The 12057-nt window shown below is 63.9% G+C and overlaps 4 protein-coding genes across 4 annotated transcripts; all 4 read right to left on the reverse strand.

Annotated features, from left to right (window-relative positions):
• Positions 1–285: 285 nt before the first annotated feature.
• MNEG_8467 (hypothetical protein) lies at positions 286–1995 on the reverse strand (the record flags this gene model as incomplete). Its single annotated transcript, XM_014043057.1, has 1 exon — positions 286–1995. A coding segment is annotated over one exon (1710 nt), but the record flags the coding sequence as incomplete, so codon positions are not given.
• Positions 1996–2611: 616 nt separating this feature from the next.
• MNEG_8468 (peptidyl-prolyl cis-trans isomerase-like 1) lies at positions 2612–3482 on the reverse strand (the record flags this gene model as incomplete). The annotated part of the gene is made up of 3 exons (XM_014043058.1): positions 2612–2779; positions 3050–3201; positions 3359–3482. 3 exons carry the CDS (start codon positions 3480–3482, stop codon positions 2612–2614), a joined length of 444 nt encoding a protein of 147 aa, XP_013898512.1.
• Positions 3483–6451: 2969 nt separating this feature from the next.
• Positions 6452–10275, reverse strand: MNEG_8469 (aurora kinase, other; the record flags this gene model as incomplete). Its single annotated transcript, XM_014043059.1, has 9 exons — positions 6452–6957; positions 7184–7351; positions 7532–7612; positions 7828–7932; positions 8136–8178; positions 8385–8522; positions 8759–8919; positions 9102–9383; positions 9591–10275. The coding sequence occupies 9 exons, from the start codon at positions 10273–10275 to the stop codon at positions 6452–6454; spliced, it is 2169 nt and encodes a 722-aa protein (XP_013898513.1).
• A 1184-nt stretch (positions 10276–11459) lies between these two features.
• MNEG_8470 (putative elongation factor G) lies at positions 11460–12054 on the reverse strand (the record flags this gene model as incomplete). Its single annotated transcript, XM_014043060.1, has 2 exons — positions 11460–11567; positions 11923–12054. 2 exons carry the CDS (start codon positions 12052–12054, stop codon positions 11460–11462), a joined length of 240 nt encoding a protein of 79 aa, XP_013898514.1.
• Between the last annotated feature and the right edge of the window lie 3 nt (positions 12055–12057).

Consider the following 12057-nt stretch of genomic DNA (forward strand, 5'->3'; position numbering starts at 1 on the left):
GCTCCCGCTCCCGCCGCCGGGCCCCGCGCGCGCGGCGGCGGCGGCGGCGCCGCTGGCTGGCTTTTTGAAGGCGCTGCGTAGCCGCCGGCCCAAAGGCCGCTCCTCGTCGTCGGAGCCCTCGTCATCCCCCTGCTCGCCGTCGCTGCTGCTCCCGCTCGCGCCCGCCTCGTCCCCGCTGCCGCTGCCGTCCTCCTCCTGCCCCTCGTCCTCCTCCTGCCCCTTGTCCTGCCCCTCCTCCTCCCTTTCGTCCTCCTCATCGCTCTCGTCCCCCGACTCCTCGCTGACCTCATCCGCGCCGCCATCACCGCCCGACTCGAGCCACCGCTTGCTGGCTACGCGCCGCCGCTGCCCGCGCCTGAGCGCCACGGGCTCGTCCTCCTCCACAGCGCCACCGCCGCTGCCGCCCGCCTCGGCCGCGGCTCCCCCCTGCTCTGAGGCCCGCCGCTTGGCCGGGCGGCCGCGCTTGCGCGCCGGCGCCGCCGCCTCGTCGCCGCTGCTGCCCGTGGCCCCGCCTCCGGCGCCGCCCCTCGAGCCGCCGCCGGCGGGCTGCCCGGCGCGGCCCCGCTTGACAGCGCCGCGCGCCTTGCCGCCGTTCGCTGCTGACCCGCGCTGCTGGCCCCGGCCCTCCTCGTCGGACCCCGAGGCTGAGTCATGCTGCTGCTCCGCCTCGTCCTGCGCATCAGATCCCGTGTGCTGGGCCTGGTCCTCCTCTGACTCATGCCCTTCATCTGCCTCCTCCTCGCTGGTCGCACGCCGCCGCTGCTTTGGCGGCGCATCCTTCCCAGGACGCCGCTGCGGCTTCTTGGCGGGCTTCGACGGCCGCGCGGCGCGATTGCGCGCGGCCGCCTTTGGCTGCTTAGCCGCCTTCGCCTTGGGCGGCGGCCGCTGGCTGGGCCCCTCCTCGTCATCTGTCCCCCCCTCCTTCCCCGAGCCACTGCTGCCGCCGCCACCCGCGCCGCCGAGCAGGGCACCCTCGGCCTCCTCCCCACCCGCAACGCCGCCACCGCCGGGGGGCTCTGCGCCGCCGCTGTTCCCCTGAGGCTCCTCAGACCCCGACCCTAACCCGTCCTGCGACCCGGACACGTGGCCTGACGAGCCGTCAGAGCTTTCAGACGATGACTCTGACACCTCATCGGATGACTCCTCCTCGACCAACCGCCTGGGCGGCCGCCGCACGCGCGCAGGCCGCGCCGGCGGCGGCGGCGGCGGCGACGGCTCCCTGCTTTCCTGCTCCTCCTCCTCGTGTTCGTCCTCTTCCTCCTGCCCGCCGTCAGCGCCCCCGCCGCCCGCATCCCCCTCTTCCTGCCCACTGCCGGCGCCGCCGCTGCGCTGCTCCCCAGTCACGCCGCCCTGGCCTGCACCGGCGTGGGGCCCTTCAGCATCGCCGCCACCATCCGTGCCGTCACCGCTGCTAGAGCCCTTGGGCCCGCCGTTGCTGCCACTCGCATCGGCGCCGTGCTCGCGGTTGCGCGCACCTGTGCCGTTGGCGACCGCCGCGCCTGCAGCATTGGTGTTGCCAGTCGCAGCTGCAGCTACCTCATTGAATGAATCGTTGGCAGCCTCGGCGGACTCGGTGGTGGTGGGCGGCACCAGCGGCTGCTGACTTGTTGCAGGGCAAACCTCTGCTGGGCCTGCAGGGGTCACATTCGCCGCTGCATGACTGTGCAGGCCGTTGGGTTGGCAGTCCACGTCCATGGCTGCGGCGCCGTCTGCCTCTGCTTCTGCATCCTGCTCTGCCTGCCGCTCATAGTCAGGGGCTGCATCCTCCTCCATCCGCGCCACCCCTTCCTCTGCAGCATATGCCTCAGCCGCGGGCAAGTCGCCATCAGACACCGGACCCAATCGTTCCCCTGCGGTGGCCGTGCCATCCACCGCCGCCCCGCACGTGCCTGCATACGTCGCATGCCCCATCTCAGGGCTGTCAGTGGCCGGCAACTGGGGCGAGGCAGCCGCGAGGCCGGGATCGTCCACCACACTGTTGCTGTTTGTCGTCATGCTGGGTGCGGCGGCCGCGGGGCGCGCTGCGCTGCCGCTGCGGCCCCAGACAAGCCTGATGCGCCTGTTGATCCCTGTTGAGGTGCGTCGTGATCGTGTATGGGTGCCTTCGAGCTTGCTTGCGTGCGTTGCGCAAACAGGCTGGTCCTGAGAAGCAAAACTAGATGCAATTACATTGAATGAATATGCTCATGGATGTATGGTATCGCAACTAATGGATTAGACCGTCCACACCGATCTGACAAGATCGACGTAGACGCGCAACTTAGCAAGAGTCGGTCAGTCGTGCGTTTTGCAGCAAAGCATCACAAAAAATGGAATTTTCCACTCTGGCTGAGACGGGGGAGTTGATCCATCCCAATGATGCTGCTGTTGACCGCATTCCCCCCCCCCCCGCATGGGTGGCAAACGCGAGATGTCTCTTGCCACCACCGGTGCATGTCATGAACATTGCGACGTTGGATCGTCCGTAGCGGCGGCAAGCAAGCCGCCTGCCAATCAGGCGCATTGACAACGTTCAAAGAGGGTTACTCCACGCATGTGCTGTCGCGCGAGCCAGCGCAGCATGGCGATCCAACCGGGCCCAACACCACTAGAGCGTGCAAAAGCCCGCTGGTCAATCAACGCTCCGCGCCCGCAAGATTTTGACGTCCGTCGTCGGCTTGTCGGTCGCGTCCGTCTGGACGTTGCCCAGCCGCTTGATGACGCCCATACCGCCGCACACGCGCCCAAAGATGGTGTGTTTGCCGTCCAGCCACGGGGTTGGCCCGAGCGTGATGAAGAACTGTGCGTTGTGCCGGCGTGGCAGACGTTGTTTGGTACAGTCTCTCAATGGGGCAAGGTCAATGGGGCTCCGCAAAGCATGGCAATGAGCGCGGTGCACAGAGGGGCAGGTGGCCGAGCGACACCAGCTGCCCTTTGCAGCACGCATCGACAAGCGAGCTTCGACAACGTGGCCTTTTTTTCGCCATGCACTGCCTACATGTCGCTGCCAGCTGGTCTGCCATTCCAGCAACAGTCGTTTTGAGGCGACCGCACACGCCGCCCCGCTCACCTGCGACCCGTTGGTGTTGGGCCCCGCATTGGCCATTGACAGGATGCCCGCGCCCGTGTGCTTCAGCTCCCGCGTGATCTCGTCCTCGAATTTGCTGCCATAGATGGACTCGCCGCCGCGGCCGGTGCCCGTCGGGTCGCCGCCCTGTATCACTGTGAGTTGGGGGGACCACAGGGCAGCAAACTGAGTCCAGGCCAACAGGATCAAGGGACCCGCAGCTCCAAATAGGCATTGTGAAATCAAGGCACAGCAGCTGCGTGGGCACCCCGCGACATTTGTCAGGGGAACCAGGTGGGGCCGGCCGCTCACTGAAATCGCGTATGATTCTGTGGAATATGGTGCCGTCGTAGTAGCCCTTGTCAGCCAGCTTCACAAAGTTGTCTACCGACTTTGGCGCGTGCTTGTAATAGAGCTCGACAGTGAAACTGCCCATCGTCGTGTCTATCTTTTGGGGGAGGAGCACAGCACATTCCCTGTCAGGGGCGCAAGCCGCTGGAACCAACCGCGTGTGTCATCGCATGGAATCCACGGTCGCGCCCAACTGCTGCCTTGCGGGCCCCTGGGAGGTGGCACCGAGCTGGGCTGCTGCGCGTCTTGAACCCAGCGCACCTGCACTTGCGGAGCCTCCATGCTGCTGTTGCTTTGCCCGCCGCAACCGCTGGTGGAGCTTTGCAGTGCCACCAGCACTCAGTCCCTACTTACGCTGCTGCTCAGCCCCCACAATCGCGTAGGAGGGCAGTGGATGGACTCAAGACCAGCTGCGCTCGGCCGGTGATGCGGCCCCCTCGTGTGCAGCTGCGGGAGTAGGTCAACCGAAGCGACTGGCCCGGATAGCGCGAAAATACAGCAGCTACAGGTGAATTGTATGAGAACGAATATTCTGAAGGACGCTAGAGTGTTATTGCGGTCTGAGATCAGGGATGCTGCGACCTGGTGCGAGAGAGAAGGCTTGGTTGACAGTACTCTCAGGAGAAGTTGACATACGGTACTGCTAAAAGTGTTCCTGACATGTGTGCACCTGATCACCTGCGTGCCTGCCGTTCATGAGTTTTGTGTGTTCAATACCGTAACCCATGAATGGCCCCTCTCACACCATTCCACAATCCATCTAGTACACCTATGGCTCACGCGTTGTCATCGACCGCCCTCCAAAAGGTGAGACTGCACGCCGCCAAGATCAGCTCGATCTGGCACGCATGCTGTCCCGGGGCAATCGCAGGGAGGTGACGATAATCACACACCACAGACCTGTTCTTAGAGGGCCCAGCCCGTGCAGAGACTTTCATGCACCACTCCGATCCCTGCTCCCCGTTTGGCTTTGGGGGCCCCGCTTTCGAGCCCACAGCCCGCATATGAGGCATCTGTTGTCCTCTCTCCCTATCTACTTGCAGTGCGCAGCATCAGGCGTCCCCAGGACAGCCCTGGCGAGCGATGCTGCAGCCGCCGCCTGCTGCAGGAGGGTGTGCATGAGCAGGCAGCCGCTGTCGTTGCTGCTAGCTGCGGGGCCTGCCAAGAAATCATTACACCACACTGTGAGCAGTGGGGGGGGTAGCCCAGGGACGCTGCGTTTCTGTCCATGTGTGAGTCGCCCGCTTGAGAGATGTGGGCTGCTGCTGCGGCTGCCTAGGACGACAACTTATCCCAACAGGTTCCGACCTTCGGGTATGAGAGACACCTTACATGCACCACTATCTGAGGCTTATCGCGGATCACCCACTCTTTCAAGTGCCCGCATTCACCCGGACAGATGGCATGCCCCCTTCTCACTCTGCCCCCCGCCTCGTCTCCCACCATGACGCTCCAACCGGCCCGCAGAGCCCTGCTACACTCTGATGTGCTGCTGCCCCTCGACACTTCTCGGCATCGCCCTCGAGAGCCACCCCACCCTCTCCGACTGGCCGGCCGGCCGCCGACCTCAAGAGCGATCCTGCAGGTGGGCGCAGCGCGGAGGGCCACGACGGCAAACCCATGGGAGAACGCCGCCGGCCGCACCCGCGCCCGGCGGCGCAGGACCCACCCCACAGCGTCAGAACGACGGAGCCGGGCGAAAGTCCCCGGGCGACGAGGCAGAGAGTGCCAGTCCTAGCAGACAGGACCCCGGCGCGCCAGCGCGCGGCCGCGAGGCCTGCGCGCCTGGCCCCCGGGCAGCTCGCCATAGAAACAGTTATAGTGGCCAGTGGGCGCGCCAGGCGCCCACCAACTCAACGGGGCTTACTCCCGCGCTGACGCTCGCCTGCGGGGTCGCCCCTATCCCCCGCAGAACTCCACCATGGCGGCTGCAGGGGAGGTTGCTAACAGGTGAGCGGTGACAGGCACAGAATGTGCCGTGTCGGTTGCTTGCTTGTCCATCCATCCAAACGGCATGGGCCTTGTTCAATCCAAGGCCTGCCTTGCTGTGCGCGCGTGTGGGCTGCCTTACGTGTCATGTGAATGAAGCTTTTGTGCATGCACGTCCACGTACCGCGCCCGCACTACACTCAATGCCTTTCCTGCCAGTGACGTGGGATCATGAATGTTGTTTATGTACTAGAATGCATCCATTGCGGCCCATTGCAATGCATTTGGCAGCCCCCGTGTTGAGAGTGCAGCCTGGGAAAGGGCCACAAACATCGGCAATCCCTCCGTCCGCAAGTCAAATCATGCGTTGCGGCAGCCTGCCAACCCAAATCTACTTTGCTGCACACTCAAAATAATGTCTCATTCCGGCAGGGCGGGGGCCCCTGGTCTGGTTGCATGCCGCGATAAAAAAAAGTGGTAAGCGTTTGCCCCCGCGCGCCTCGTTGAAGGCGCTGCGCTCGACTGCCGCTGTCTGGGCCGCCTGCGGCAGCGCTACTCACTCCGCCTGTGCTCACCACGCCCACCAAAAACCGGCGCCAAAACAGAGTACTGCTTGGGATGCGTTCGCGGCGAGCTCCATGCAGATTTTGACGAATGAGGGGGGGTGCAAAAGCCGGTCGGGCGCCAAAAAAGCGTCTCGCGGCACCAGATGGAAAAGGGGGATGCCCCAAAGCCATCCGCACTGCCGCAGTGAAAGAGTGGTTGGGTGTGTGGAACCGAGGCTTCAAGAGCCCCGGCCACAGCACCGAGGATATGACTTGGCCTCGAATTACGAGACGCCCCATCCTGTGCTGGCGCGCTGTGGGCATCAAGGCAGGAAGCAGGTTGAACTATGTCGTGGGCAGCCTGAGGCCGTGCGAGAAAACAGAAGGCTGCAGAGGGGCCTGGGCTGCAGGATAAAGTTGCAAGTTGTGTGTCTGGACGAGGCTAGCAGTGCGTGTATGTACAGGCGAGTGGGGTCATCCACGCGTTGGAATGGGCATTGCCGGTGCCCCCGAGGCCGCCGTAGGGCACCGCTAGTGGTGCTGGCGTCGAATCCGGACTTTGAAATGCACTCGAGGGTGTTCAGGCATCCTCCGATCCAGCTGGGGCGGCCGCCTGCCCGGCCGCCTTCCCGTCGCCCGCCATGCGCGAGAGCTGCCCCAGGGCGGTTATCTTCCCGTGGCCGCCCGCCGCCGCCGCGAGCTGCCCGATGCTGGCGATCGCGTCGCGGGACCCGAGGCAGGGCGAGCTGGCCGCGGACCGCACGCTATCCTCGGACAGCATGTCCTCGATGCGCTGCAGGGAGCATGCCTGACCGAGCTGCTTCTGAGTCAGCGCGTGCAGCATCGCCTTGGGCGCCTTCGGCGCGGCCTCCCCAAACGCGCGCGCCGACACAGGCGCCGCCGCGAGCGCTGCGTTCTCGTCGCGCGCCGCCGGCGGCGACGCGGCCGCCGCGGCGGCGCCGGCGACGATGGCGGCGGGCGAGGCGTTCAGGAAGCGCATGGAGCGGCGCGCGCGGAAGAGCTCGATCCAGGGGTGGTGCACCATATCGAGGCAGGTGGGACGCGCGATCGGGTCCTTGCAGAGAGCTGCGGGGTTGAAAACGGATGTGGCGATGGGAGGGTGGGGCCGGAGGGAAGAGGGTTGAGGCAGGCCCTGGGTGCGAGATGAGGGGTGTGGGGCCAGGGGTGTGGGGCCGAGCGCGTGGGAAGAGGGTCTTACAATTGCATACTATGCGTAGTATGCGTGCCTCTGCTCTGCAGGCCTGCCTCTGCCTCTGCTCTGCAGGCCCCGCCGCGCCCCGCCTCCACTCACCCTCGCAAATGAAGTTGCGCGCCCCCTCGGTGATGACGGCGGGGAACGCGGGGACGCTGCTCTTGATGCGCGTCTCGGTGTTGGTGCGGCTGTGGTCGTAGAACGGCGGGCAGCCCACCAGCAGCTCGTACGTCAGCACGCCCACCGCCCAGCTGTCCACCGTGTTGCCTGCGCCGCACAGGACCGCAAGCAAGAGAGCTCGTGCGCGTTGGCGGGCGCGGGCACAGCTCCGCGTCATGAATAGCGCAGGCCAGTGACTCTCCACCCTCGAGCTCCGCTGGCCCCGAAGCTCAGGGTTGCTGCACCAGGCTAGGCGATGGATTGTGGGCTGCCACGTCGAGGGCTCACCGTAGCTAAGGTGCTCCTTCTCCTTGTTCTCGTCAGGCTTGCTCTTGTAGGGGCAGTTCAGGATTTCGGGAGCCATGTAGTCTGGGCAAGTTTTTGAGTTGCAAGGGGTGAGGGCGAGGTGCAGGCACGTTGTGGCTGACAAGAAGCTTTAGCAGCAACATGTCCATGTTTGCAGGGGCAGGTGCAACCATGTGATCAGCAAGGTGTGTAGCAATAATCCTCAAGTCGGGTTGTTCGCCCAGGCCTCTGCACGGACCAGCAAGCTGACAGTGGCAGCGCGCCAGGGGGTAACTCACCTAGGGTGCCGGCGCGTGTGACTGCGCGCTCCTCCCTGAGGTCTATTGCCAGGCCAAAGTCCGCCAGCTTCAGGCACATGCTGCCCTTGGTGAACAGGATGTTCTCTGAAAAGGCAGATGCAGGGTCACATGGGAAGCACGACGCCCAGGTGGGCTTCTGTGAGTTGGAATCCTCAGCCAGTTGATGTTGGACTGTTTCCCACCCAGCTGAGCGCTGGATGTACTATCGGCATCGCTGTTGCGAAACCCACACTATGCAAATGCAGTCGCCTGCACGCGGTGGAAAGCCATGCAGACTTGCTGCTGACCTGGCTTGATGTCGCGATGCACGATGCAGCGCGTGTGCAGGTACTGTTGAGGATGAGAGAGGAACACAGTGTCGACGTGAGCACGCGTCAAGACGAACCTTCCTTTTCACGGCAATAAACGACCTGACACCCCTCTGCAGCACAGCTGCCGATGGCGGTGCCATCACCAACAATCCCCTTAGTGACAAGCCCAGCCAGCAGGCGCCCGTAGTGGCACCCTGCACTCGCTCGGTCCGCCCTTTGGCTCACCTGCAGCACGCGCAGGAAGGGGTCCAGCACCATCTGCACCGCCACCTTCTCGCCCAGGCGCCCCCCGTACTTCTGCAGCAGGCTGAACAGGTCGCCGCCGTCGGCATACTCCTGCACCATCACCACGCGGTCGCCCTCCTGTGAAGGAAACAATTGAAAACGTTGTGGTGAAGCTGCAACCAAACCGCAGGATCGTATCTGCAGTACGAACAAGCGTGAAAAGACGCCTGTGCAGCCAGGCAGCATTGATGAGCACGGCAGCGCAATCATGCCCGTACTTGCCAACCAGGCACACATCCCAGGATTCTAGAACCTCAGCAGCGCGGGGCTCAGATATAACATTATGCATGCACCCAGCTCCATCGATTTCTAACCTTGAATGCAGCGTAGAGCTTGACGATGTTCTCGTGCTGCAGGCTGCTGTGCAGGCGCACCTCCCTGTAGATCTGGTGCTGGTACAGCTCGCAGATGGCGCTGAGCGTGTAGCTTTTCAGCACCACGGTCTCCTTGCTGCGCTTGCAGATGCCCTTGTACACTGCAAGAGGGATGCATGGGTGGCGGTCGGGGGCAGTTGCGGTCGGGGCGATAGTGGAGCATGCTGCTGTGTTGCTTGGCAAAGCATCCCTCATCCCAGCGTGTTCCTTGCATTGCAACGGATGCCTTGCGCCCAGTCCGTTCCCAGTCCGCATAGTTCACGCCAGAGTTCTTCCCACTTACCCACAGAGGCGTAACCAGTGTAGAGCTTGTCCATCACAATGTAGTCATCCAGGCACCACTCAGACCGCTGCATTGACGGCGGCAGGTGCGGGCAGATGGCCAGCAGAGTGCTCTTACGCCCGGGGCTGAGCGGTGGCGGCGCGTACGAGGGCTGCTGCTGCTGCTGCTGCTGCTGCTGCTGCTGCTGCTGCTGCTGCTGCTGCTGCTGCTGCTGCTGCTGCTGCTGCTGCTGCTGCTGCCCTGCGCCGCTGCCGCCGCCGTTGCTCTCAGTGCTGCCGGACCCTGGGGAGTGCATGTGAAGGTAACGGAGGCGTGGATGTGAGAGAGGCAACACGGGTGATGCACCACGCACTAAGCGCCAGCATGGGGGAACTTGCGCCCCAAGTAGTTAGTGTTGCGCGCCAGGGGCTTCCCAAGCTCATTGAATCGGGCAAGTCTGTCGGCATAACTGCAGCGTGCACCTGAACAGGCCCCCCTCAGTGTCCTCACCGCTGGATGTGTTGCTGGTCTTTGGCATGATGGCGCGGAATGCGGCGATGAGGCCGTTGCTGTTGGGGCTAGCGCTGGCGACCGTCTGGCCGCCGCCGCTGCCGCCGCCGCCAAAGAGCTTCCCGATGGTCTTCTTTGCCGCAGACAGGGAGCTGTATGGGCTGCTTCCTGCCTGGGCTACTTGCTGCGGGGCTGCGGCCGCCTGCTGCTGCTGCTGCTGCTGCTGCTGCTGCTGCTGCTGCTGCTGTTGCTGCTGCTCATGCTGGGGCAGCTGCGTTGCGGACTGCTCCCGCAGCAGCAGCTGCTGCTGAGAGGCAATTGACAGGGCGGATCCCTGCATGGAAAGGGGCGACTCGCATTGCAGGCTGCTGCCATCGGAGCTGGTGCTGCAGGCGGCCTGCTGCGCAGCCGCTGCTGCCGCGGCCACGGCCGCGCCGTCTGGCCCGGCAAACGGCGATGCGCCGTCGCCTGAAAAGCTGCGGCCACTGCGGGGGCTGGAGCTGGCGCTGAGCATGGGGCCTATCATGTCGGCTGCCTTCTTGGCCATGTTAGAATCCCGAAACTTGCTGAGCAAGCCAGCCACCTGCACCTTCCGCAGGACCGACGCGCCAGGCGCGTCGGTGGCCGCCGACGCCATGCCTGGCGCAACCTCGGCCTCCATTCGAGGCGAGAGGCAGCCTTCCATGCTTGCCTCGGCCGTCGGCCGGCTGGGCACGCCGCGGCCTTGCCTTGTGTCAAGAGCCTGAACCCGCGCGTCGCCAACTGCGCAAGCGACGCGAGCGGGGCATCTTGGCGCGTCAGAGGTGACGTTTGGCCCTTCAAAGCCGCACATAACAACTTATTGCGCGATAGGATTTCGCGTGCTTTCTGAGCAGGAGTAGGAGCTGGCTCCGTCTTTGGCCGGCCGTCGCACCTCAGATGCGCAGTCCGTGCGTGTCACGAAGCCCCAAGCATATTCAAACACGTTATACGATCAAATAAGACCCTCTATGCTACTCTGGCAGGCAGCGGAGGTAGGCAAAGCCGTCCGGGGGATGCGCAGCTCGGATTCGTGGAAGGGACGCGATGTCTGCGGTTCTAGCTAGTTAAACAACTTGATCGTTTATTTTGTGACTCTTACAATTGGATGAACAGCCATTGACGCCTCGTGAGCTTTCAGTGACACTGCATCTGCCGGCACACCAGCGAGCTGCTGGCCACTCTCCACTGGAGAAAGAGGCTGCCTTCCACAGCAAGAGAATACTTTATCCGCCAGGTATCAGCTGATTACACACAGCACAGCCAAAACAGAGGGTCTACCCGCGTGTCGCATGCGTGCCGTGATCGCATGCCACCCACGCCACGCACCACAGCAAAAAGAGAGATCACCGCCTCGCGGCGGAGGCAGGTCAGCAGGGCTTCGCAGGCCGCTGCATGCCGCCAATTGCTTGGCAGAGAATCGCGCAGGAGCCGAAAACCAGGTCAAACAGCTCATAGAGGAAACGCCAGTGGCTGCACAAACGCGCAAATACCTGCGACCCTGTGTGTACGTATTGATTGGCCTCATCCCACTCCCTACTCGCAAATTGCGAGGAGATGAAGGCGCTCAATTGAACGCACTGCCTGCCTGCGTGAGTGCCCGTGGGCTGACAGGCCCACAAGAAGACAGAGGGTGAAGCGACGAAGCAGTCGCTGCCATGTTGGAAACATTATTGTTGTTGGAGCAACATACACTCACCACACATCAAAAGAAAGATGGTACCGCACACCCTGACGCACCGTAACCAACCGGCAAGCCGCACACTCCCCCACACAGCACGGCGCGCTCAAATACGTAGGCCATCACCCCGTACCGCTGTACCACTGCCCTTCCTAGTCACTCGACACCCGTCACTTGCCGGCCGCGCGCGCTTTCTGGTAGTGCGCGGTCAGCTCGTCCTGCATGTCCTTAGTCACCGGCGCGTGGTGACTGTACTCCATCGTGTACTCGCCCTTGCCCTACAACCGAGGGTGCAGTAGATTGGGTGTGATACAGGTGTGGATGGGCATAGCATGGGGCCGATGAGAGGGCGTGGGTGGCTGCGGTGACTGCGGCGCAGGTCAAAGGGAGTGGGCGAGTGCCATGCAGGCCAACCGATATAACAAGAAGCTGTGGCCACCACAAAAGGAGTCTGCGCCACGCACGCGGCGCCCGCGAGCACAGACAAGCGCCGCGGCGCGTGCGGCGAGCGCTTGCAAGGTTGAGACCGCGCCCCGCAAAGCGGTGCCCTCGCCACCCCGGCCCAAGCGCGGCCCCCGCCCAGCTCCAGCGCCACCACCCCTCCCACGAGCAACCCCCACCCCACCCCCAGACCTGCGTGTTGCTGCGCAGCACTGTGCTGTAGCCAAACATGCCGGCCAGGGGCACCAGGGCCTGGAGCACCGCGTCCTCAGCCTGCTGGCTGCTGTCGAGGATCATGCCCTTGCGGCGGTTGAGGTCGCCCATGAC

Source organism: Monoraphidium neglectum (genome assembly GCF_000611645.1).
Source record: "Monoraphidium neglectum strain SAG 48.87 unplaced genomic scaffold scaffold01612, whole genome shotgun sequence".
Classification (NCBI taxonomy): Eukaryota; Viridiplantae; Chlorophyta; class Chlorophyceae; order Sphaeropleales; family Selenastraceae; genus Monoraphidium; species Monoraphidium neglectum.